The 27,333-nt window shown below is 46.4% G+C and overlaps 1 protein-coding gene and 1 long non-coding RNA gene across 4 annotated transcripts; one reads left to right on the top strand and one right to left on the bottom strand.

Annotated features, from left to right (window-relative positions):
* Nucleotides 1-358: 358 nt before the first annotated feature.
* On the bottom strand, nucleotides 359-5,233 carry LOC135054486 (uncharacterized). The gene is made up of 3 exons (XR_010243523.1): nucleotides 5,083-5,233; nucleotides 2,098-2,202; nucleotides 359-591 (listed from the first exon to the last, which is right to left on the bottom strand). It is a non-coding gene; the product is annotated as an uncharacterized LOC135054486 (long non-coding RNA).
* Nucleotides 5,091-25,235, top strand: PIGO (phosphatidylinositol glycan anchor biosynthesis class O). Of its 3 annotated transcripts, XM_063957567.1 has the most exons (11): nucleotides 5,092-5,230; nucleotides 8,617-9,119; nucleotides 13,303-13,446; nucleotides 13,881-14,004; nucleotides 14,323-14,482; nucleotides 16,651-16,830; nucleotides 17,670-19,242; nucleotides 21,415-21,618; nucleotides 24,079-24,284; nucleotides 24,380-24,450; nucleotides 24,561-25,235. In XM_063957567.1, exons 1-11 carry the CDS (start codon nucleotides 5,124-5,126, stop codon nucleotides 24,691-24,693), a joined length of 3,405 nt encoding a protein of 1,134 aa, XP_063813637.1. In that variant the 5' UTR covers nucleotides 5,092-5,123; the 3' UTR covers nucleotides 24,694-25,235. The 3 variants fall into 3 exon arrangements, with proteins under 3 accessions (XP_063813647.1, XP_063813637.1, XP_063813656.1); XM_063957586.1 differs by lacking the exon at nucleotides 8,617-9,119 and having other exon boundaries at nucleotides 5,154-5,230; XM_063957577.1 differs by lacking the exons at nucleotides 24,380-24,450; nucleotides 24,561-25,235 and having other exon boundaries at nucleotides 5,091-5,230; nucleotides 24,075-24,212.
* The last annotated feature ends 2,098 nt before the right edge of the window (nucleotides 25,236-27,333 follow it).

Raw genomic sequence — 27,333 nt, 5'->3', positions numbered from 1 at the left:
GGTGAAGCCACAACACTCCTCCTACTAACCAATGATTTTTATGTTACTAATGCCAAATCACTTGTGGACCAGTATGTTAGCAGATGCATCACTTGCCTCAGGAACAACCCTAATAAAGCTAAACACCAGCATCTTGAATACCCCACAGAAAACTCTAGGATACTCACCCTTTGAAATACTAATGGGTAGACCCTTTTCCTACACCCTGGGCTAAGAAACCACTAGTAATACAGGAAGGAGATCTAGAACTCATCAGAGAAGAGTATGTCAGGTCCCTGATAACAAAACTGAATGAAATTGAACATGAGGTTGTTTGTAAAAACCCTTTTGAATCCACAGGAACCTACACACCCCTTTAAAGTCGGAGACAGAGTCGTGGTGAAGGTGCTCCCCAGGAACAAGAGCCCAGGAGACTTCACCTATGGTCCAGAGACAGAGGTCGTAGCAGTTACCCGAACAGCAGTCCTGACAGAGGAAAGTCCTACCTGGATCCATGCATCCCGAGTAAAAAGGTTCGTAGACCAGACCTAGAGAGGGAAGCAAGTGATTCCAGTGAGGTACGAACCGGGGCAGACAGCCCTGACCTCCCACCTAGCGAAGAAAGAAGAACAGAAGAAGATGAGGAACCTGTCCCCTATCTTTATCCTGGGGACTACCTTGATAGCCCTACTGGCCCTCACTCACCACACAATATGTGAGGTTGATATTACACACACTAATGGGATCCCCACCTTGTGGTATAATTCCTCTAACACACACGTAGCCACATATATCCTTGACTATTTTATGTTATATACAACAAAGAAGGAAATCAGGAATGTCTGAGACAGTATATATTTGTGTTACTGACGAATGGTACTATGACATTAGATATTATGGATCTAATTGTAATTCCTGGGAAGCTGTGGGGTGGAATACAGGAACAGATTGGGGATATCGCCCATCAGCTGCCAGAAACAGATATGGTCAACATCTGAACTTACTTCAAAGATTGTCTATTAATTTTTGGTTGAAATGGATGAAGTATAGTGCTAACAAACACAATAAAAGCAACTGTTATGTCTGTGGCAAATCTAGGCCCCACCTAGGTACAGTGCCCCTTAATATACCCCTAGAACAAGAAAATTGTTTTTTCAGCCTTTTTAATGACACCAAAACAAATGACAGTCAGTGCGAAATGTGGAAAAGGGAATATCCCATATTGTCAAAAAATCCCAACCCAGGAAGCACCATAACCATATATCCTGGAAACTACACTTGTTATACATCTAACACCACCACAGGGAGAAATTTAAAAACCTTCCCACCAGGGTATTGTGCAAATAAAAGAACAACTGTTTTAGTCAACCAAACTAGATCATTAGGCGACATTTATTACATATGTGGGGATATGAAGCTTAGAATTAAATTAGACACACCATGGTATGGTGAGTGTGCCCTGGCCAAAGTCATAATGCCACTCCTAATGATCACCGATGACCCCACTCCTCCCTCTAATACTCCTGCTAATCGAAAGAAAAGAGCACTCCCAGGAGGTAGCTTTGACCCCCACGTATACATTGATGCTATAGGGGTCCCAAGAGGTGTTCCAAATGAGTTCAAAGCTAGAGATGAGGTGGCTGCGGGTTTTGAGTCATTGTTTCCTATAGTAACTGTAAATAAAAACGTAGCCTGGATTAATTATATATATTATAATCAACAAAGATTTGTTAATGATACCAAAGATGCTCTTAAAGGTATAGCTGAACAGCTAGAAGCCACTTCCCAAATGACATTCCAAAATAGAATGGCCCTTGACATGATCCTAGCAGAAAAAGGCGGTACATGTGTTTACATTAGTAAGGTGGAAGGCTGTTGTACATATATTCCTGACAACACTGGTCCCAATGGTAAGGTTACTTTAGCCATAAACAAGTTAGAAACCTTATCCATAGAACTTAAGAAAAATTCAGGTATTGATAACCCATGGAGCCAATATTTTGGATGGTTTGAAAATTGGAAACAGGCTCTTGTGCAAATAAGCATATTCATACTTGTAACTTTAATTCTTGTAGGCATTATAGTTTATTGTGTAATTCCCTGTGGAAAGAAACTTACCTCCAAAGGCATTGATAAGGCCCTGATGTACTATGATATAACCACCAGTCCTGTCACCTCCTCTGATAGTAAGGGACCCGACGATTATGTTCAATATCTCAAGAACTGGAGGAACAAGAAAGGAGCCTCACTCAAGAATCATGTCATATAATAATCATGATTCTAAGAGGGGATTGAAGGGTTAGCTCTTCTGTCTTTGTAAATATTACTTTTTATATGATCAATTTCCTTATAATAAGTATAGTGTAAAAGTGAATATTTCTACCTCCCTAATGAAGGGTTAAAACATGCTATATGAACTGTTATGTGTTTGCATAGATACGTATTACCCTGTGCCAGGATACCTTTATCTCCTCATACAATACCAGGCTTGTATGTGTCTGTTTCTCAAGGACAGTTCTATACCAGATGAAACCTGTTACAGACTTTGTTAAATGTTTTGAGAAACTTGTAGAAAACCCATATATGAACATCCGCCTTTTTCTATTCTGCCTGGTGGCTGCTGGCGAGCCAATGGGAGTGTAACGACATGTCAGTTACACCCATATGCATTGTCTTATATACTTTTGTTAACCTCATAATAAACAGTGTGAATTTTTACTGCTTGTGTTGTGCATGTAACTCATAGCATAAAGGTTTACACTCCCAGACGTCTGAGAGGCCATCACATCGAGGGTTAAAGAATATAAGGGCATATCCTTTCAGGTATAATGCTGAGTATAATAATATGGGTATAATGCTGGGTATAATACTATGGGTATAATACTACTACTGGGTATAATACTAGAACTGGGTATAATGATGGGTATAATACTGTGGGTATAATGCTGGGTATAATACTATGGGTATAATGCTGGGTAAAATACTATGGGTATAATACTACTACTGGGTATAATACTACAACCGGGTATAATACTATGGGTATAATGATGGGTATAATACTGTGGGTATAATACTATGGGTATAATACTATGGGTATAATGCTGGGTATAATACTATGGGTATAATACTATGGGTATAATGCTGGGTATAATACTATGGGTATAATGATGGGTATAATACTATGGGTATAATGCTGGGTATAATACTAAGGGTATAATGCAGGGTATAATACTATGGGTATAATGCTGGTTATAATACTATGTGTATAATGATGGGTATAATACTATGGGTATAATGCTGGGTATAACACTATGGGTATAATGCTGGGTATAACACTATGGGTATAATGCTGGGTATAATACTATAGGTATAATGCTGCGTATAACACTATGGGTATAATGCTGGGTATAACACTATGGGTATAATGCTGGGTATAATACTATGGGTATAATGCAGGGTATAATACTACTACTGGGTATAATACTATGGGTATAATGCTGGGTATAATACTATGGGTATAACACTATGGGTATAATGCTGGGTATAACACTATGGGTATAATGCAGGGTATAATACTACTACTGGGTATAATACTATGGGTATAATGCTGGGTATAATACTATGGGTATAATACTATGGGTACAAGCCTCGTGGTATAATACTATGGGTATAATGCTGGGTATAACACTATGGGTATAATGCTGGGTATAATACTATGGGTATAATGCTGGGTATAACACTATGGGTATAATGCTGGGTATAATACTATGGGTATAATGCTGGGTATAACACTATGGGTATAATGCTGGGTATAACACTATGGGTATAATACTACTACTGGGTATAATACTACAACTGGGTATAATGCTGGGTATAATACTATGGGTATAATGCTGGGGTTACTATGGGTATAATTCTGGGTATAATACTATGGGTATAATGCTGGGTATAACACTATGGGTATAATGCTGGGTATAATACTATGGGTATAATGCTGGGGTTACTGTGGGTATAATGCTGGGTATAACACTATGGGTATAATGCTGGGTATAACACTATGGGTATAATGCTGGGTATAATACTATGGGTATAATGCTGGGTATAATACTATGGGTATAATGCTGGGTATATTACTATGGGTATAATGCTGGGTATAACACTATGGGTATAATGCTGGGTATAATACTATGGGTATAATTCTGCGTATAACACTATGGGTATAATGCTGGATATAACACTATGGGTATAATGCTGGGGTTACTATGGGTATAATGCTGGGTATAACACTATGGGTATAATACTACAACTGGGTATAATACTATGGGTATAATGCTGGGTATAACACTATGGGTATAATGCTGGGGTTACTATGGGTATAATGCTGGGTATAATACTATGGGTATAATGCTGGGTATTACACTATGGGTATAATGCTGGGTATAATACTACAACTGGGTATAATGCTGGGTATAATACTATGGGTATAATGCTGGGTATAACACTATGGGTATAATGCTGGGGTTACTATGGGTATAATGCTGGGTATAATACTATGGGTATAATGCTGGGTATAACACTATGGGTATAATGCTGGGTATAATACTACAACTGGGTATAATGCTGGGTATAACACTGGGTATAATGCTGGGTATAACACTATGGGTATAATGCTGGGGTTACTATGGGTATAATGCTGGGTATAATACTATGGGTATAATGCTGGGTATAACACTATAGGTATAATACTATGGGTATAATGCTGGGGTTACTGTGGGTATAATGCTGGTTATAATACTATGGGTATAATGCTGGGTATAATACTATGGGTATAATGCTGGGTATAACACTATGGGTATAATGCTGGGGTTACTGTGGGTATAATGCTGGGTATATAACACTATGGGTATAATGCTGGGGTTACTATGGGTATAATGCTGGGTATAATACTATGGGTATAATACTACGGGTATAATGCTGGGTATAATACTATGGGTATAATGCTGGGTATAATACTACGGGTATAATACTATTACTGGGTATGTTGCTGGGAGCTGGGAAATGACAGTAGCTGATTAGCTGATGGGGATTCCCAGCCTGCAGTACCGTTGGCAATCAGTAGGTGTCAGCAAGCGGCCATCCTCTCTATGGTGTCTCTGGTTCCTCTCTATGGTACCGTTACCCTGGTGACTTTGGTCTGTACTTCCGGGTCCTCCCGACCTCAGAATCAATGTGAGGACTGGAAGCTGCTCAGGTGTGTTCTATATGTATCATATATATGCACGCTGTATGTAGCGTGTATGCCCCACTGTACTGTGTAATATATAGCCCTCTCTAGCCATATAATAACCCGCTCTATGCTTCACCTGTATAGTCCCCTGTATACCTCACCTGTATAATGTATATACCCCCTGTATACCTCACCTGTATAGTGTATAGCCTCCTCTATGCCTCACCTGTATACTTCATCTGTATAGTCCCCCTGTATACCTCACCTGTATAATGTATATACCCCCTGTATACCTCACCTGTATAATGTATAGCCTCCTCTATGCCTCACCTGTATACTTCATCTGTATAGTGTATAGCCCCCCTGTATACCTCACCTGTATAATGTATATACCTCACCTGTATAATGTATATACCTCACCTGTATAGTGTATAGCCTCCTCTATGCCTCACCTGTATACTTCATCTGTATAGTGTATAGCCCCCCTGTATACCTCACCTGTATAATGTATATACCCCCTGTATACCTCACCTGTATAATGTATAGCCTCCTCTATGCCTCACCTGTATACTTCATCTGTATAGTGTATAGCCCCCCTGTATACCTCACCTGTATAATGTATATACCTCACCTGTATAATGTATAGCCTCCTCTATGCCTCACCTGTATACTTCATCTTTATAGTGTGTAGCCCCCTGTATACCTCACCTGTATAGTGTATATACCCCCATTATGCCTCACCTGTATGGTGTATAGCCCCCCTGTATACCTCACCTGTATAGGGTATAGCCTCCTCTATGCCTCACCTGTATAGGGTATAGCCTCCTCTATGCCTCACCTGTATAGCCTCCTCTATACCTCACCTGTATAGCGTATAGCCTCCTCTATGCCTCACCTGTATAGCCTCCTCTATGCCTCACCTGTATAGCCTCCTCTATGCCCCTCACCTGTATAGCCTCCTCTATGCCTCACCTGTATAGCGTATAGCCTCCTCTATGCCTCACCTGTATAGCGTATAGCCTCCTCTATGCCTCACCTGTATAGCCTCCTCTATGCCTCACCTGTATAGCTTATATCCTCCTCTATGCCTCACCTGTATAGCCTCCTCTATGCCTCACCTGTATAGCCTCCTCTCTGCCTCACCTGTATAGCCTCCTCTCTGCCTCGCCTGTATAGTGTATAGCCTCACCTGTATACTGTACCTCACCTGCATAGTGTATAGCCCCTTGTTTACTGTACCTTACCTGTATAGTGTATAGCCCCCCTGTATACCTCGCTTGTATAGTGTATAACCCCCTGCACACCTCACCTATATAATGTATATCCCCCCTTGTACACCTCAACTATATAATCTACCACCTCCCTATATACCTTACCTGTATGGTGTATAGCTCCCTTAATTACTTACCTGTATAGTTTTTTAGTGCCTCTATATACCTCACCTGTATAGTGTATAGCCCTCTATATACCTCACCTGCATAGTGTATAGCCCTCTGTATAGCTCACCTGTATGGTGTATAGCACCCTTATTCCTCACCTGTATAGTGTATAGCCCCCCCCCCCCCTGTATTCCTAACCTGTGTAGTGTATAGCCCCCTGTATACCTCACCTGTATGGTGTACAGGCCCCTGTATTCCTCACCTGTATGTTGTTCAGGCCCCCTGTATTCCTCACCTGTATAGCGTACAGGCCCCCTGTATTCCTAACCTGTATAGTGTACAGGCCCCCTGTATTCCTCACCTGTATAGTGTACAGGCCCCCTGTATTCCTCACCTGTATAGTGTATAGCCCCCCTGTATACCTCACCTGTATAGTGTACAGGCCCCCTGTATTCCTCAACTGTATAGTGTACAGGCCCCCTGTATTCCTCACCTGTATAGTGTACAGGCCCCCTGTATTCCTTACCTGTATAATGTACAGGCCCCCTGTATTCCTTACCTGTATAATGTACAGGCCCCCTGTATTCCTCACCTGTATAGTGTATAGCCCCCCTGTATACCTCACCTGTATAATGTATAGTCCCCCCTGTATACCTCACCTGTATAATGTATAGACTCGCCTGTATAATGTATAGACCCCCCTGTGTATCTCGCCTGTATAGTGTATAGCCTCCTGTATACCTCGCCTGTGTAGTGTATAGTCCGCCGTATTCCTCACCTGTATAATGTATAGACCCCCCTGTATATCTCGCCTGTATAGTGTATAGCCTCCTGTATACCTCGCCTGTGTAGTGTATAGTCCGCCGTATTCCTCACCTGTATAGTGTATAGCCCCCTGTATACATCACCTGTGTAGTGTATAGCCTCCTGTGCCCAGCATAAATCAGTATGAAGGACACCCTGATGGTACAATTACAGGTGCATTGGCTGCCTTGTTCCTGAGATACATATAGCCACATACTGTATATATAAACTTGTCAGGATCACCAAACCTCCAAGCACAAGGACGTACCTGCTGGGTTCATGCTTGTGCTGCCACATATCCTGGTGTTTAGTTAAAGACCCTAGACCGGTGATTCTCAAACTGTGTGCTGTGGCACCCTGGGGTGCCTCAGGACACTTGCAGGGGTGCGCTGGGCTGGTGGCCCAGGACCAATTCAAATTATTTGAGGTCAATGTAATAGGCAAAACCAGTGCTGGTGGCTGCCAATTATATACTATGTGGACAAACAGAAGTGAATCTTGGGGGTAATTCAGAGTTGATCGCAGCAGCAAATTTGTTAGCAGTTGGGCAAAACCATGTGCACTGCAGGTGTAACATGTGCAGAGAGAGTTAGATTTGGGTGGGTTATATTGTTTCTGTGCAGGGTAAATACTGGCTGCTTTATTTTACACTGCAATTTAGATTTCAGATAGAACACACCCCACCCAAATCTAACTCTCTCCGCACATGTTACATCTGCCTCCCCTGCACTGCACATCGGGGTAGTTTTCCTCTGTACTTTGCCTCGTTAGCAGCCTCTGAGTATCGTTATTGAGCTGCACAAGGTCACCCAGCTTATCTACTCCTGATAATCTCCAAACCTTTCCGTGCTCCTTGTTATTCTAACCTTCCTGTGCACACAGGGACCTGCCATTGTAGTCACCGCGAGAAGTGACCGATTCCGTACAGTGTTAAGGGGGGTACACACGTTTTACTTAATTTTTTAATCGATTTCTTACTTAATTGCTTAGAAATGAAGCACACATCGCTCCGTATGTAGGGTGCCGGCGTCAGCGATGCGCAGTCCCGCGTGTCGCTATCACCGGCTCTAGATTTGGCATGCCAAATGTAGTTAGATCGCTCACTTCACCGCTGTGGGCTGAGCGTTCTGTGCTAGATCGCTCAGCACACGTCTCCGGGAGAAATCTCCCCGTGTGTAACCAGGTCCCTTGTCTGTGATCACTCAGCGTGCAGTGTTTCCTCCTCAGATCTTCCAGGATGAAGAAGGGGACGGTGCTTCTTTTCCTGGCCTGGCTGTCCGTCCTGTTTTATTCCGGCATCTGGCTTTTCATGAGCGGCTTCCTTCTCATGAGAATTGAGCTGAACAACCAAAGTCAATGTTCTGAGCCTCCATCCTCGCGACCTCTGAGGAGTACTGAACTTGAGGCCAGCTCCTGTTGGTTCCCGCAGAGGTTCGATAAGGCCGTCATTGTCATCATTGATGCTCTGAAATATGACTTTGCCAAGTATGAGCCGGGAAACGCCAACCCAAAGCCATACCAGAACAAGATGGAGGTGATCCACCAGCTCGTAACGTCTCAGCCGCAGCATGCCAGGCTCTACCCGTTCCATGCTGACCCCCCCACCACCACCATGCAGAGGATTAAGGGCTTCACCACTGGTTCGCTGCCAACCTTCGTGGACGTGGGCAGTAACTTTGCCAGCTACGCCATTCAGGAAGACAACTTGATCCACCAAATGGGGCAGAGCGGTGAGTGTGTAAAACGTTCTCGTCATACAGGATTCCTAAGGCGGCAGCACGTACGGTGTAATGGTTAGCATTACTGCCTCACAGCACTGAGGTCATGGGTTCGATTCCCACCATGGCCCTAACTGTGTGGAGTTTGTATATTCTCCCCGTGCTTGTGTGGGATTACTCCGGGTACTCCTGTTTCCTCCCACAATTCAAAAATATACTACTAGGTTAATTGGCTCACAACAAATTCCCCCCAAAATTAACCCTAACGTGTAAGTCTGAGTGTGTACATGTGTTTAGGCCAGACTAGATGGGCCAAGTGGTTCTTAACCCGTTGTCACCACTAATCGTTGCCTGGGGGAAGAAGACTGTTGGTACCTAATTTTCTATGTCTCAGCACTGTCAACCAGTTACGTCTACAGTCGTCTTCCACCAGGCATATATTAGTGGTGACAGAACAGGTCAGGGAGTTGGGAATGGAATACAATCTTGTGTCCTTACGGTATATAATATCATTTTAACTTTATCCTTTTGAAATATGAAACTGGTGCCAGGTACTTTTATATCTTGGTAGCCCCAGTAATAGAACTGAAAAATACAATATCGGAAAGGACATTAAACATTCAATAAAATACACAGCCAGAAGTGATTGAAGTGTTATAAACATGAAGGTATATTTCCTTATGCGTGAATGAGATTTCCTCACTCTGTGTACTCACCTTACATACACCATACGCTCTGTGTACTCACCTTACATACACCATACGCTCTGTGTACTCACCTTACATACACCATACACTCTGTGTACTCACTTTACATACACCATACACTCTGTGTACTCACTTTACATACACCACACACTCTGTGTACTCACCTTACATACACCACACGCTCTGTGTACTCACCTTACATACACCATATGCTCTGTGTACTCGCCTTACATACACCACACGCTCTGTGTACTCACCTTACATACACCACACGCTCTGTGTACTCACCTTACATACACCATACTCTCTGTGTACTCACCTTACATACACCATACACTCTGTGTACTCACCTTACATACACCATACACTCTGTGTACTCACTTTACATACACCACACACTCTGTGTACTCACCTTACATACACCACACGCTCTGTGTACTCACCTTACATACACCATATGCTCTGTGTACTCGCCTTACATACACCACACGCTCTGTGTACTCACCTTACATACACCACACGCTCTGTGTACTCACCTTACATACACCATATGCTCTGTGTACTCGCCTTACATACACCACACGCTCTGTGTACTCACCTTACATACACCACACGCTCTGTGTACTCACCTTACATACTCCATACGCTCTGTGTACTCACCTTACATACACCATACGCTCTGTGTACTCACCTTACATACACCATACACTCTGTGTACTCACCTTACATACTCCATACGCTCTGTGTACTCACCTTACATATACCATACGCTCTGTGTACTCACCTTACATACACCATACGCTCTGTGTACTCACCTAACATACTCCATACGCTCTGTGTACTCACCTTACATACACCACACGCTCTGTGTACTCACCTTACATACACTATACGCTCTGTGTACACCACTTTACATACACCACACGCTCTGTGTACTCACCTTACATACACCATACGCTCTGTGTACTCACCTTACATACACCACACACTCTGTGTACTCACCTTACATACACCACACGCTCTGTGTACTCACCTTACATACACCACACGCTCTGTGTACTCACCTTACATACACCACACGCTCTGTGTACTCACCTTACATACACCATACGCTCTGTGTACTCACCTTACATACACCACACACTCTGTGTACTCACCTTACATACACCACACGCTCTGTGTACTCACCTTACATACACCACACGCTCTGTGTACTCACCTTACATACACCACACGCTCTGTGTACTCACCTTACATACACCATACGCTCTGTGTACTCACCTTACATACACCATACGCTCTGTGTACTCACCTTACATACACCATACGCTCTGTGTACTCACCTTACATACACCACACGCTCTGTGTACTCACCTTACATACACCATACGCTCTGTGTACTCACCTTACATACACCATACGCTCTGTGTACTCACCTTACATACACCATACGCTCTGTGTACTCACCTTACATACACCATACGCTCTGTGTACTCACCTTACATACACCATACGCTCTGTGTACTCACCTTACATACACCATACGCTCTGTGTACTCACCTTACATACACCATACGTTCTGTGTACTCACCTTACATACACCATACGCTCTGTGTACTCCCCTTACATACACCATACGCTCTGTGTACTCCCCTTACATACACCACACGCTCTGTGTACTCACCTTACATACACCATACGCTCTGTGTACTCACCTTACATACACCATACGCTCTGTGTACTCACCTTACATACACCATACGCTCTGTGTACTCACCTTACATACACCATACGCTCTGTGTACTCACCTTACATACACTCTGTGTACTCGCATTATATACACCATACACCCTGTGTACTCGCATTATATACACCATACACTCTGTGTACTCCCCTTGCATACACCATACGCTCTGTGTGCTCACCTTACATACACCATACGCTCTGTGTACTCACCTTACATACACCACACGCTCTGTGTACTCACCTTACATACACCATATGCTCTGTGTACTCGCCTTACATACACCACACGCTCTGTGTACTCACCTTACATACACCACACGCTCTGTGTACTCACCTTACATACACCATATGCTCTGTGTACTCGCCTTACATACACCACACGCTCTGTGTACTCACCTTACATACACCACACGCTCTGTGTACTCACCTTACATACTCCATACGCTCTGTGTACTCACCTTACATACACCATACGCTCTGTGTACTCACCTTACATACACCATACACTCTGTGTACTCACCTTACATACTCCATACGCTCTGTGTACTCACCTTACATATACCATACGCTCTGTGTACTCACCTTACATACACCATACGCTCTGTGTACTCACCTAACATACTCCATACGCTCTGTGTACTCACCTTACATACACCACACGCTCTGTGTACTCACCTTACATACACTATACGCTCTGTGTACACCACTTTACATACACCACACGCTCTGTGTACTCACCTTACATACACCATACGCTCTGTGTACTCACCTTACATACACCACACACTCTGTGTACTCACCTTACATACACCACACGCTCTGTGTACTCACCTTACATACACCACACGCTCTGTGTACTCACCTTACATACACCACACGCTCTGTGTACTCACCTTACATACACCATACGCTCTGTGTACTCACCTTACATACACCATACGCTCTGTGTACTCACCTTACATACACCATACGCTCTGTGTACTCACCTTACATACACCACACGCTCTGTGTACTCACCTTACATACACCATACGCTCTGTGTACTCACCTTACATACACCATACGCTCTGTGTACTCACCTTACATACACCATACGCTCTGTGTACTCACCTTACATACACCATACGCTCTGTGTACTCACCTTACATACACCATACGCTCTGTGTACTCACCTTACATACACCATACGCTCTGTGTACTCACCTTACATACACCATACGTTCTGTGTACTCACCTTACATACACCATACGCTCTGTGTACTCCCCTTACATACACCATACGCTCTGTGTACTCCCCTTACATACACCACACGCTCTGTGTACTCACCTTACATACACCATACGCTCTGTGTACTCACCTTACATACACCATACGCTCTGTGTACTCACCTTACATACACCATACGCTCTGTGTACTCACCTTACATACACCATACGCTCTGTGTACTCACCTTACATACACTCTGTGTACTCGCATTATATACACCATACACCCTGTGTACTCGCATTATATACACCATACACTCTGTGTACTCCCCTTGCATACACCATACGCTCTGTGTGCTCACCTTACATACACCATACGCTCTGTGTACTCACCTTACATACACCATACGCTCTGTGTACTCACCTTACATACACCATACGCTCTGTGTACTCACCTTACATACACCATACACTCTGTGTACTTACCTTACATACACCATACGCTCTGTGTACTCACCTTACATTACCCTTTGCAGGGAAGAGAGTGGTGTTTATGGGAGACGACACATGGGATGGGCTATTTCCCAAACAGTTCCACAAGTCCTACTTCTTCCCGTCCTTCAACGTAAAGGACCTTCACACGGTGGATGATGGGATCTTACAGCACCTGTACACTACCGGTGAGTGACCGACCGCCTGGAAAACCTTCTTTACAGAGGACAGACTTGTCTAGTATCAGTTTACTGAAGAGCTTACACTTTGAGGAGCGGCAGGAAGGTTAATAAATTCTGGATGTGTTTCTGCAGTCTTTCATGCGATGGAATTACCATTGCTTTATAAATGTGAATATTGTGATACGTGCAATAATTCTATAATTCTATCTAATACGAAAGAAATAATGCAGACAATAGCTCCATACAAAGCAGTAAACGGGGCGTATGATTTACATGTCTGGAGACTGCTTTGATTTGATTCATCTTCACATTATAGACCTTCCCTGGATGATGTCCCTGACGGTCCAGGAACAGCGGTCTGTGGGCACATGGGAAGCATATATTCCTGTTATCTGTACCCCTCTATACTGAATCCTAACCTCCAGTTCTTCTCTTCTCAGTGGATGGGAGAGATTGGGACGTCCTGGTTGCCCACTTCCTTGGTGTTGACCATTGTGGACATAAGCACGGCCCAGACCACCCAGAGACCGGCAAGAAACTTACGCAGATGAATCACATGATCCGGTGAGCGTGTCTTGTCACTCCTCATTCTTTTGCTCAGAGTTGTGATTACCTATGTGTATATAGTACAGAGCTTTCAGTACTGGGTGTTTGCATATCATCTAGTACCCACCAAATCCCACAATATGAGAAATAGAATTTCTTGCGACAAATAATCAACAACTGATTTTACTTTGTCATTTTACAACAACAATTAACAAATGTAAAGTGTTTTGTTACAAAATACTGAACATTTACATCCAAGTCCCACAATAATCAGCAGGCACTGTGTACGTGTACCACCGGGGTAAGGGACAATGTCATCTGTTTATGGGCCCACAGCTCGCTCATAGAACATCTGGATGACAAGACCCTACTGGTGGTGGCTGGAGACCACGGTATGACGGACACAGGAGACCACGGGGGAGACAGTGAGAATGAAGTGACAGCAGCACTCTTCTTGTACAGCAAGGCCCCTCTGTTTATGGACCAGCTACAGACGGTACGTCTGCAGGGTTGTGGGCATCGGTCACCTGTGTTACAGTACAAGCCGTGACTGTGACTACATAGCTGTAGTGTTCATTCTAGTACCTTGCACCTGTCACAACCGGTACAGTTCCTCGTTCCTGCCTGGGATGTCACTCTCTGCTCTGGTGCTTCTAGCACACTCTGGTTTGTATTTCAGTGCTCCGTGCTGAAGCACCAGAGAGCGACACCCCGAGGAGTAATGAGGAACTGCATGGGCTGTGACAGCTGCAGGGTGTCAGAATGAACACTATAGCTGGATGGAGGCTCTTGTATCTGCACAATCGCTGTGTTTTGTGCTGTAGGAAGTTTATAGTTTGTGAGTATTTATCAAGTGGTGTTGTACAGCTGGGTGTTTATATGAGGTATATGTGCTGTGGTATGGCCGGGTGTTTATCTGACGTATATGTGCTGTGGTATGGCCGGGTGTTTATCTGCGGGTTTATGTGCTGTGGTATGGCCGGGTGTTTATCTACGGGTATATGTGCTGTGGTATGGCCGGGTGTGTATCTGCGGGTATATGTGCTGTGGTATGGTGGGTGTTTATCTGAGGTTTATGGGCTGTGGTATGGCGGGTGTGTATCTGCGGGTATATGTGCTGTGGTATGGCGGGTGTGTATCTGCGGGTATATGGGCTGTGGTATGGCCGGGTGTGTATTTGCGGGTATATGTGCTGTGGTATGGCCGGGTGTGTATCTGCGGGTATATGTTTGTATGGCCAGGTGTGTATCTGAGGGTATATGTGCTGTGGTATGGTCGGGTGTTTATCTGAGGTTTATGGGCTGTGGTATGGCGGGTGTGTATCTGCGGGTATATGTGCTGTGGTATGGCGGGTGTGTATCTGCGGGTATATGGGCTGTGGTATGGCCGGGTGTGTATTTGCGGGTATATGTGCTGTGGTATGGCCGGGTGTGTATCTGCGGGTATATGTTTGTATGGCCAGGTGTGTATCTGAGGGTATATGTGCTGTGGTATGGTCGGGTGTGTATCTGCGGGTATATGTGCTGTGGTATGGCCGGGTGTGTATCTGCGGGTATATGTGCTGTGGTATGGCTGGGTGTGTATCTGCGGGTATATGTGCTGTGGTATGGCCGGGTGAGTATCTGCGGGCATATGTGCTGTGGTATGGCCAGGTGTGTATCTGTGGGTATATGTGCTGTGGTATGGCGGGTGTGTATCTGCGGGTATATGGGCTGTGGTATGGCCGGGTGTGTATCTGCGGGTATATGTGCTGTGGTATGGCCGGTTGTGTATCTGCGGGTATATGTTTGTATGGCCAGGTGTGTATCTGAGGGTATATGTGCTGTGCTGTGGTATGGTCGGGTGTGTATCTGCGGGTATATGTGCTGTGGTATGGCCGGGTGTGTATCTGCGGGTATATGTGCTGTGGTATGGCCGGGTGTGTATCTGCGGGTATATGTGCTGTGGTATGGCCGGGTGTGTATCTGCGGGCATATGTGCTGTGGCATGGCTGGGTGTGTATCTGCAAGTGTATGTGTTATGTTATGGCCGGGTGTGTATGTGAGTATATGTGCTGTGGTATGGCCGGGTGTGTATCTGCGGGTATATGTGCTGTGGTATGGTCGGGTGTGTATCTGCGGGTATATGTGCTGTGGTATGGCCGGGTGTGTATCTGCGGGTATATGTGCTGTGGTATGGCTGGGTGTGTATCTGCGGGAATATGTGCTGTGGTATGGCCGGGTGTGTATCTGCGGGTATATGTGCTGTGGTATGGCTGGGTGTGTATCTGCGGGTATATGTGCTGTGGTATGGCCAGGTGTGTATCTGTGGGTATATGTGCTGTGGTATGGCCGGGTGTGTATCTGCGGGCATATGTGCTGTGGCATGGCTGGGTGTGTATCTGCAAGTGTATGTGTTATGTTATGGCCGGGTGTGTATGTGAGTATATGTGCTGTGGTATGGCCGGGTGTGTATCTGCGGGTATATGTGCTGTGGTATAGTCGGGTGTGTATCTGCGGGTATATGTGCTGTGGTATGGCCAGGTGTGTATCTGCGGGTATATGTGCTGTGGCATGGCTGGGTGTGTATCTGCAAGTGTATGTGTTATGTTATGGCCGGGTGTGTATGTGAGTATATGTGGTTTGCGACATGAACATGTACTTATCCTAGAGTTGTGCTTTTTAGGACCCTGCAGCCGTTCCTCAGGTGAACTTGGTGCCGAGCCTTTCCCTGCTGCTGGGAATCCCCATCCCGTACAGTAACCTGGGGGCTGTTATGGGCGACCTCTTCTGGTGGTCCGCGGCTGGAGATAAATTATCAGCTCTTCTTACGAAGGCCAACGCGTATCAGCTTAATGCCCAGCAGGTGGGGTATATTTGCATGTATTGTATATATGTGTATGTTGCCGTGTTATGTATACATCCACCCTATCTATTGCCTCTTATGTTTGTACAGTGGATGGATACAGTGTGTAAGAGGGATCTGTGCTAGTAGCTCTCTGGCAGCATGTGATCCCTTTACCCCCAGTGTTAGCTACCAGGATGCAGCCGTCCTGCAGGTAGTGATGCCTTACAGTGACTTAGCTGCAGGCGGGCCTCCATACTGTTATATCACTGGGACCTCTCTCATGTTCTTCTTATTTACCTGCACATCAGCGACAGCAATAGTAATATACAACAAACCTTTTCAGCTGCCAAAAGCCATAGTAATCTTTATCTGCTGGGAACAACTTTTTTAAATAAGAAAACACACTATAGAGAAGGGGGGGTAGACGATAGCTAGATATATATTCTCCTGGGACAATACATATAATCGCTTTAGGAGTCGTCATAGTCTGTGTTTTAATTGCACAGCTGGTATTTAGTTGTCATTCAGTGTATGTGTCACACAGGCGCTCAGTAATGGAAATGTTTCCAGTCAGCCTGACGTACAGCGGAGCCGGCCTGGTGTTCCGCAGTGTTTCACGAATCACGCCATAAACACGAGAGGTAGGGGCATATGTATGAAAGCTTGGCTGGTACCTTATCTCCATCTAATCAGCTCCTAGCTGCCATGTTGCAGGCTGTATTTGAAAAATGACAGTTAGGAGCTGGTTGGTTGGTACTTTATCTCAGTCCACTATCTCTCCGAGCTTTGATACATACTGCCCATAGTGTCGTGCCCTCTCTGCCGCTGATGATCTGTATGTATGCCCTCTCTCACAGGTGGCTCGTTACCTGATCTCCTACTCCCAGGCCGCAGGAGACCTGCCCCCAGAGAAGCTGAGGCTCCTAGAAGGTCTCTCCTCCTCGGTGAAGGCGGAGTACGAGCAGCTAATGTCAGAGTGGGACCTGCGAACTGAGACCGACGCAGAGATGGAGGCCCGTCTGCAGCAGTTCATACAACGTTCGCAGCTCTACCTCCGCCAAGCCAGAGACATGTGCATGGAGACGTGGGCCCGATTCCACCCGCTACGCATGATCATGGGCTGCCTCCTCCTGTCCGTGTCCTGTTTCCTGTGTTATACGATCGCGGAGGTGGCACCAACCTTGATGCTGTCCTGCAGGGATTTGCTGGGATACCCCCTCCTCTTTCCTGCGTCGGTGGCGGCCGTGCTCGGCCTGGGTGTGTGGACTTCTGTGGTTGAGCTAGACGTGGTTTCTCTCTGTGCTGCAGCCTGTGCTGTCTCTCAGGTGAGCTTCTTCTACGTATTCAGAAAAAGGACCTGTGTAAAGCTGAGCTGGTGGTCACAGCCCACTTCCCTCTTACTCTCCGGACCCTGCGCCGTGCTGTTATTCCGCTGCTGTGCCCTGTTCTCAGACAGCTTCGTGGTGGCAGAGGGGAAAGTGGCTCCGTTCTTCCTCACGTCTCTGCTCGCGTGGACGGTAGGGAAGCTACACTGGGATGGCAGGCTGACGCTCCCCACTCTGACCTCACTGGGGGGCGAGTCCCTGAAGCCTTCTGCCTCCCCAGTTTACAGGAAGGACGGATCTCGCCTCTTGTGGCTGCTGGCGGCCTTGGGGATCTGCATCCGCCTCTCTGGATTCTTTCACAACTGCCGGGAGGAGACCCCAGACTGTCGGCCCTCCCCGTTCCTGACACCTCTATCCAGCATACAGGACCTTGAGATTAAGAACTTCTCCTACCTTTGTTGCGTCGTGTGTCTTGGGGTCATCATCTTTCTCGTCAGGAAGTGGCTGCAACATTACGGAAACCTCAACAGCCGCCCCCCTCTGGTGCTCTATGTCCGCTGGGGGTTCCCTCTTATTGCACTAGGGATCTCCTGCTACTGGGCCCTCAGCTCAGGGACTGAGGACAGCCTGGCAAACCTACGGGAGCTCACGCACCTGGCACTTGTGGTTTGCCCCAGGGCTATCTACGCCTTCTCCGGGCTGGGCCTGCTGTTGGTGCTCTGGAACCCTGTGACCGTGTTTATGAAGAGTAACCGGGACCCCAATGCGGACAGCACAGTAACCACCTACCGGGGAGCCCCTGGCTCTCAGGCTGAACTGCAGCACGTCATCCCTCAAATCTACCGGAAGATGCAGCGCTCGCTGAAGAGCCGGCTCCAGCAGGGAGGGGAGGCGGAGGATGGGAGGAAAGGAACAGCGGTAGAGGCCTACGGTCTGGGCAGTGTGTACTCAGCCGCGGTGGTCGTCACTCTGTCGCTCCTCGCCCTGGTTCTGATATTGCTGCACAGCGAGAGAATGACCCCGGCCTTCCTGCTCCTGGTATTAGAGGCTTACGTTGTCCTGCACATCCACGGACATGTGTCCAACCTCTACGCTGATGGGAATGGTGAGTGCATGCTTGTATCCATAGGGGAACTTAGAGTGAGGCTACAGGAGCAGAGAGAAGAACTGAGGCTGGTGAACTACCAGGATTCCGGCTACAATGTATTATAATGTACGCTGCACTAATATGAGTGATTGGTGTAATGGTGTGAAAGGTCTGTTGCTGCATCTGGCTCCCCTGCTGGTCAGGTGTATAACTGCAGCTATTACCACACTATAGAGAGCCCGTGCCTTAGAGAGCAGAGCTTTCCTTTTACCCCAAGTATCTATCTATCTATCTATCTATCTATCTATCTATCTATCTATCTATCATCTGTCTATCTCTTTATGTGTGTTTGTGTAGATAGATAGATAGATATATATATATATATATATATATATATATATATATATACACTGCTCAAAAAAATAAAGGGAACACTAAAATAACACATCCTAGATCTGAATGAATGAAATATTCTTATTAAATACTTTGTTCTTTACATAGTTGACTGTGCTGACAACAAAATCACACAAAAATTATCAATGGAAATCAAATTTATTAACCCATGGAGGTCTGGATTTGGAGTCACCCTCAAAATTAAAGTGGAAAAACACACTACAGGCTGATCCAACTTTGATGTAATGTCCTTAAAACAAGTCAAAATGAGGCTCAGTAGTGTGTGTGGCCTCCACGTGCCTGTATGACCTCCCTACAACCCACACAAGTGGCTCAGGTAGTGCAGCTCATCCAGGATGGCACATCAATGTGAGCTGTGGCAAGAAGGTTTGCTGTGTCTGTCAGCGTAGTGTCCAGAACATGGAGGCGCTACCAGGAGTCCGGCCAGTACATCAGGAGACGTGGAAAGGCCGTAGGAGGGCAACAACCCAGCAGCAGGACCGCTACCTCCGCCTTTGTGCAAGGAGGAACAGGAGGAGCACTGCCAGAGCCCTGCAAGATGACCTCCAGCAAGCCACAAATGTGCATGTGTCTACTCAAACGATCAGAAACAGACTCCATGAGGGTGGTATGAGGGCCCGACGTCCACAGGTGGGGGTTGTGCTTACAGCCCAACACCGTGCAGGACGTTTGGCATTTGCCAGAGAACACCAAGATTGGCAAATTCGCCACTGGCGCCCTGTGCTCTTCACAGATGAAAGCAGGTTCTCACAGAGCACATGTGACAGACGTGACAGAGTCTGGAGACGCCAAGGAGAATGTTCTGCTGCCTGCAACATCCTCCAGCATGACCGGTTTGGCAGTGGGTCAGTAATGGCGTGGGGTGGCATTTCTTTGGGGGGTCGCACAGCCCTCCATGTGCTCGCCAGAGGTAGCCTGACTGCCATTAGGTACCGAGATGAGATCCTCAGACCCCTTGTGAGACCAAATGCTGGTGCGGTTGACCCTGGGTTCCTCCTAATGCAAGACAATGCTAGACCTCATGTGGCTGGAGTGTGTCAGCAGTTCCTGCAAGACGAAGGCATTGATGCTATGGACTGGCCCGCCCATTCCCCAGACCTGAATCCAATTGAGCACATCTGGGACATCATGTCTCGCTCCATCCACCAACGCCACGTTGCACCACAGACTGTCCAGGAGTTGACGGATGCTTTAGTCCAGGTCTGGGAGGAGATCCCTCAGGAGACCATCCGCCACCTCATCAGGAGCATGCCCAGGCGTTGTAGGGAGGTCATACAGGCACGTGGAGGCCACACACACTACTGAGCCTCATTTTGACTTGTTTTAAGGACATTACATCAAAGTTGGATCAGCCTGTAGTGTGTTTTTCCACTTTAATTTTGAGGGTGACTCCAAATCCAGACCTCCATGGGTTAATAAATTTGATTTCCATTGATAATTTTTGAGTGATTTTGTTGTCAGCACATTCAACTATGTAAAGAACAAAGTATTTAATAAGAATATTTCATTCATTCAGATCTAGGATGTGTTATTTTAGTGTTCCCTTTATTTTTTTGAGCAGTGTGTGTTATATATATATATATATATATATATATATATATATATATATATATATATATATAAAATGTGTGTTTTTGTGTATATTGGGTATATATTCCAGTAGAGAGGTACTAATCCCACGGCACTCGAGGATTTTAGCAAAAATTGTGTTTATATGCATCAAGCAAATTAATGAATTCTAATCTTGTTTTTGTTGTATGTTGTTTTTGCTGGCAGATATGTTTTATGTCCCGTGGTACGCAGTTATAGCGTGGGCGCTCGCTGCCACCCAGAGCTTCTACTCCACTGGTCACCAGCCGGTCTTCCCTGCCATCCACTGGAACTCCGCCTTTGTAGGGTTCCAGGACGGACATACGGACAATGTCATCCCGGCTCTCCTTGTGGCCGCCAATACTTTTTCCTCTAACATCCTCTTTTCAGGTAACAATTAATGAGGGTTTCCCGACTGTTAGTTTCACTTTCCTGTCTGTATTGTGCCGAGCTGTGTAATGTTACTTTACTACATGGTGCCTTCTCTCAGTAAGGGGCCAACTACTGTCATTTGCAGAGAAAGCCCTTTTACTACCTCTCTGGATTGTCACCTACCTCCCCTGCAGCATGCAGGCCATCTGTATCTCTGTGTGTTGTGGGGACAGTACTCTGGGTAGCGCCAGGAGAGTGGTGGGGACAGTACTCTGGGTAGCACCAGGAGAGTGGTGGGGACAGTACTCAGGATAGTGCGAGGAGAGTACTCTGGGTAGCGCCAGGAGAGTGGTGGGGACAGTACTCTGGGTAGCGCCAGGAGAGTGGTGGGGACAGTACTCAGGGTAGCGCCAGGAGAGTGGCGGGGACAGTACTCAGGGTAGCGCCAGGAGAGTGGCAGGGACAGTACTCTGGTTAGCGCCAGGAGAGTGGTTGGGACACTACTTAGGGTAGCGCCAGGAGATTGGTGGGGACAGTACTCTGATTAGCGCCAAGAGAGTGGTGGGACAGTACTCTGATTAGCGCCAGGAGAGTGGTGGGGACAGTACTCTGGTTAGCGCCAAGAGAGTGGTGGGACAGTACTCTAGTTAGCGCCAGGAGAGTGGTGGGGACAGTACTCTGGTTAGCGCCAAGAGAGTGGTGGGACAGTACTCTAGTTAGCGCCAGGAGAGTTGTGGGGACAGTACTCTGATTAGCGCCAGGAGAGTGGTGGGGACAGTACTCTGGTTAGCGCCAAGAGAGTGGTGGGACAGTACTCTAGTTAGCGCCAGGAGAGTGGTGGGGAAAGTACTCTGATTAGCGCCAAGAGAGTGGTGGGACAGTACTCTGGTTAGCGCCAAGAGAGTGGTGGGACAGTACTCTGATTAGCGCCAGGAAAGTGGTGGGGACAGTACTCTGGTTAGCGCCAATAGAGTGGTGGGGACAGTACTCTGGTTAGCGCCAAGAGAGTGGTGGGGACAGTACTGATTAGCGCCAGGAGAGTGGTGGGGACAGTACTCTGGTTAGCGCCAGGAAAGTGGTGGGGACTGTACTCTGGTTAGCGCCAGGAGAGTGGTGGGGACAGTACTGATTAGCGCCAAGAGAGTGGTGGGACAGTACTCTGATTAGCGCCAGGAAAGTGGTGGGGACTGTACTCTGGTTAGCGCCAGGAGAGTGGTGGGGACAGTACTCTGGTTAGCGCCAAGAGAGTGGTGGGGACAGTACTGATTAGCGCCAAGAGAGTGGTGGGACAGTACTCTGATTAGCGCCAGGAAAGTGGTGGGGACTGTACTCTGGTTAGCGCCAGGAGAGTGGTGGGGACAGTACTCTGGTTAGCGCCAGGAGAGTGGAGGGACAGTACTCTGAATAGCGTGAGGAGCGGGTTCGGCAGTGACCATGATAGGGTGAGGAGAGTTATAGTGGCAGTGACAATAATCATGATAAGTTGAGGTGCTTTAGTGGTCATGTTCAGGATAGGTGGAGTGGTGGTGACAATGGTCGTGATAAGCAGAGGAGAGTAGTCGTGGCAATGTTCAGCAAAGGTGCAGAGTAGAGTTGTGGCAATAGTCAGGATAGGTTGAGGGGAGTACTGGAAGGCAATAGTAAGGATAGGTTGAGGGGAGTACTGGAAGGCAATAGTCAGGATAGGTTGAGGGGAGTACTGGAAGGCAGTAGTCAGGATAGGTTGAGGGGAGTACTGGAAGGCAATAGTCAGGATAGGTTGAGGGGAGTACTAGAAGGCAATAGTCAGGATAGGTTGAGGGGAGTACTGGAAGGCAATAGTCAGGATAGGTTGAGGGGAGTACTGGAAGGCAATAGTCAGGATAGGTTGAGGGGAGTACTAGAAGGCAATAGTCAGGATAGGTTGAGGGGAGTACTGGATGGCAGTAGTCAGGATTGGTTGAGGGGCGTGCTAGATGGCAGTGGTCAGGTTGAGGGGATCGGTAGGTTGGAATGGTCAGGATAAGTTGAGGGGAGCAGCAGGTGACAATTGTCAGTATAGGTTGAGGGTAGCGGTAAGTGGCAATGGTCAGGATAGGTTGAGGGGAGCGGTAGGTTGGAATGGTCAGGATAGGTCGAGGGCAGCGGTAAGTGGCAATGGTCAGGATAGGTTGAGGGGAGTGATAGATGGCAGAGATCAGGATAGGCTAGAGGTTCCCAAACACTGTCCTCAAGGCATCCCAACGGTCCAGGTTATAAGTATATCCATGTCTCAGCACAGATGGTTAAATCAAATTGTCTCAGGTACTGATTAAGTCACCTGTGGTCAAGCATTGGTACATTTAACACCCGGACTGTTTGGTGTGCCCTGATGACTGTGTTTGGGGACCTCTGGTATAGGCTGAGGAGAGCAGCAGTGGCTGATTGCATGAAATGGACTCTAGAATATCTCCTGTATGTCAGTGTTTTAATTCCATTCTGTGTTCTCCCCTGAGGAAGCCGGATCCTGTCTGTTACTGCTCTGGCCGTTTCTGTGTGAGGCCCCCGCAAGCCGGAAGAAGAAAACAAAGGGGGAGAGCTGGGAGGGGGAGACAGGCGAGGATGACATGCCTATGATGGAGATGAGGCTGAGAGAGAACCCAGACAAGTTCTACAGGGCTCTGCTGCAGCTGGGGACCAAGTACCTCTTCATCCAGGGAGTTCAGGTATTCCGGCCGCTGCCCCTGTACTATACGCTGATACCTATTCCAGTTACACACCCTGTATAAGATTTCTACACTTTATTATACCTCTCCGACAGCTCCTGTCCTGCGTCTGTGCTGCCATGATCCTTCGGCGCCATCTAATGGTCTGGAAAGTGTTTGCACCAAAGTAAGTGAAGCATCGTTTTATTCACCTGCTTACACCACAATATGTTGCAATGCACTTTCATTGTCTGTACAGCGATACATCATTTCTCTGGTCTCCTGCCTATCTCCTAGGTTCCTGTTTGAAGGGCTGGGTTTTGCCGTCAGCAGCACCTTCCTCCTCTTTGGGATAGCGCTGGTCTTGAGAGTAGACTGTGCGGTCAGCGACTGGTTCAAGAACCTCATCATGGTCCAGAAGAGCAGGTAGCTCCGGAGGGCACTAACCTTCTATATTCCGTAACAACCAGAGAACAAATATGCTGCTAGAATTCACTCAGTGCCTCGAGAACCATTGTACCCAGCCGCACGGAACTTCCGCTACAGCGTGAACTCACATCCCAGTGTCTGGTGATTAAGCTGCAGCTGGTGGAAAACTAAAGGCTTGCTGTGGACTACATTTGCGGCATCTGTCAGTGTTCCGGCTGTTGGACCTGTCCGTAGAGATTACTGCAGCTCCGGCGTGCCATACACATTCAAACGGGAAGTCTCCTTAAGGTTTCGGTACAACCGCTGTGACTACGCAACGTATCGGTTATTGTACAGTGCCGGCCTGTATGAGCTGTATAGGAAATGCTCTTTTACATTTTAGGTCAGAAAGAAAAGCAAACATTACTAAGAGGAAAGCACACCTTACTGCCAAACAGAGGGCGCGGCACATTGCGGAGCCGCATGGGTAACTAAAGAATGAATTGGTCAGCGTGTGTGCGAGCGGAGCTTTTCTTCATGAATTAAAAAGAACTGATAACGTGATGGTTATAGCGTCGTCTCCCTTCCATCATCTGTATATGCACAGTCTATGGGAATATCTACCGCTGTGCAATGTATCATGTTCTATATACAGCGCTACTGGCTTTGACGGTGTCCTGTAACTTCGGTCACATTCTCTGCCTCATGGTTATTGCAGGGGGGCCGGTGTGCCAGACACTGGATTATGTTACCCCCTCTGTGCAAGCTCTGACGTACCTGGACTTAGCCATGTCCCTACTGACATAATGCCCCCTTCCCTGTGTCACATATCACTTGTTAAGCCACGCCTCCACGCTGTGGTACTGTAATAGGGTCACCAGGATTCTGGGGAAGGGACAGCCATTTATCAATCACCAACACTTTGTAAAATCCCGTAAGATTTATATATATATATATATATATATATATATATATATATATATATATATATATATATATTTTTTACTACAGTACTGTGCAAAAGTTTTGGGCTGGTGTAGAAAAAAGGCTACAAAGTGAGAATGCTTTCAAAATTAGAAGTGTTAGTAGTTTATTATGATCAATTAACAAAATGCAAAATAAATTAACAGAGGAGAAATCTAAAGCAAATAAATGTTTGGTGTGACCACCCCTTGCCTTCAAAACAGCATCAGTTCTTCTAGGTACACTTGCACACATTTTTTGTAGGAACTCGGCAGGGAGGTTGTTCCAGACATCTTGGAGAACTAACCACAGATCTTCTGTGGATGTAGGTTGCTCAAATCCTTTTGTATCTTCATGTAATCCCAGACAGACTCAATGATATTGGGATCAGGGCTCTGTGAGGTCCATATTATCACTTCCAGGACTCCTTGTTCTTCTATACTCTTGAGATAGTTTTTAATGACACTGGCGGTAAGTGTTGTCCTGCTGCAGAATACATTTGGAGCCAGTCAGATACCTCAGTGATGATCACCAAAGGAATCAGTTTTGCAAATACAAAGCGTAAAAAGGACACAAAGTTACCAATATCAATAATAAGCACAAAACATTCAATTATATCAGTACAATAATAGTGACCCCAATAACTCATCACCTAGGGAAAAAGGCTTATAATAAGACACGGAACTGCAATCCGTATACATAAAACATCCAGCTAAAAAACTACCAACACTCACAATACTGATGTGCAAGATACAACCTATCTAAACACAATGGCAGATTTATACCAGAAGGTCACAAAGTATAAACACGTTATACATTTATAGGCAGCATGAAACATATAAACTCTCATTAAGACCTATTGGGGCCACAGTGTTTCAATTAAAACTCCATTGTGCTACAAGCCTATGCAATTGCTTACTACGGTCATCTCCTTAACCAGGGGGAGGAATATGATCTTACAGTGCCACTGTATACTAAGTGAGGCTACAGAACGTCTAGCACTTTAAAATGCCTCACTCCCGGCTGGTCAATATCCTTCATATGGCAGATCTGTGTGGAGCCGCCCTTTCTTTAGAACTGCAGGTGGGTTTGCCAGCATATGCCAGCCCACAGGGGCCCTTGATAAATGTACTATTGCATGTCAATGCGTGTTTAATCTGATTTTCCTTTTTACCTCAATGTGGATGGGTTACATAGGAATTCGTCTCTAAATAATGATATCTCACATCCCGTGCATTTATAGCACCCGGAAGGTGTTGTTAAAGAATGTCTTGTCTGGTCAGACAGTAATATTATATCATTACACACCAACCAATTTTTAATATTCCTACCTGTCTTGTAGCAATGAAGCAATCGTGAACCCTTTAAAGCTGGTGACTCAATTATTCCCACAGTCCATTTGGGATCAGTATGAGATCCTGGCGGTCAGAAGACCGACGCCGGGATCCCGGTGATGAGCGCAGCGTGTCGGCTCGCTGCATTCGCCGCGCTTCATGTCCGGTGGCGACCTTCGGTCACCACAGGGTTCTATTGCCCCTTGGGTGGTGGCATGGACCACCACCCAAGTGGGGAAAGCAGACGGCGGTCGGGACGGTATCTCAGCTGGTGTCGGGATTCCAGCGTCGCTATATCGACCGCTGGGATCCAGTCTGGCGGGCAGTTGACTGCCTTCCGTCCATTTGATTTAACCATCTGTGCT

Source organism: Pseudophryne corroboree, chromosome 1 (assembly GCF_028390025.1).
Source record: "Pseudophryne corroboree isolate aPseCor3 chromosome 1, aPseCor3.hap2, whole genome shotgun sequence".
Taxonomy (NCBI): Eukaryota; Metazoa; Chordata; class Amphibia; order Anura; family Myobatrachidae; genus Pseudophryne; species Pseudophryne corroboree.
The sequence above is the reverse complement of the archived record's forward strand: the minus strand, read 5'-3'. Positions and strand labels throughout refer to the sequence as shown.

Excerpts from the sequence above, each read along its gene's own strand:
- PIGO (XM_063957567.1), top strand. The coding sequence starts at position 5,124 with ATGGTGTCTCTGGTTCCTCTCTATGGTACCGTTACCCTGGTGACTTTG. Across the intron at positions 16,831-17,669 it reads ATCAGCTTAATGCCCAGCAG|GTGGCTCGTTACCTGATCTC; the intron begins GTGGGGTATATT and ends CCTCTCTCACAG. Across the intron at positions 24,451-24,560 it reads TGGAAAGTGTTTGCACCAAA|GTTCCTGTTTGAAGGGCTGG; the intron begins GTAAGTGAAGCA and ends CCTATCTCCTAG.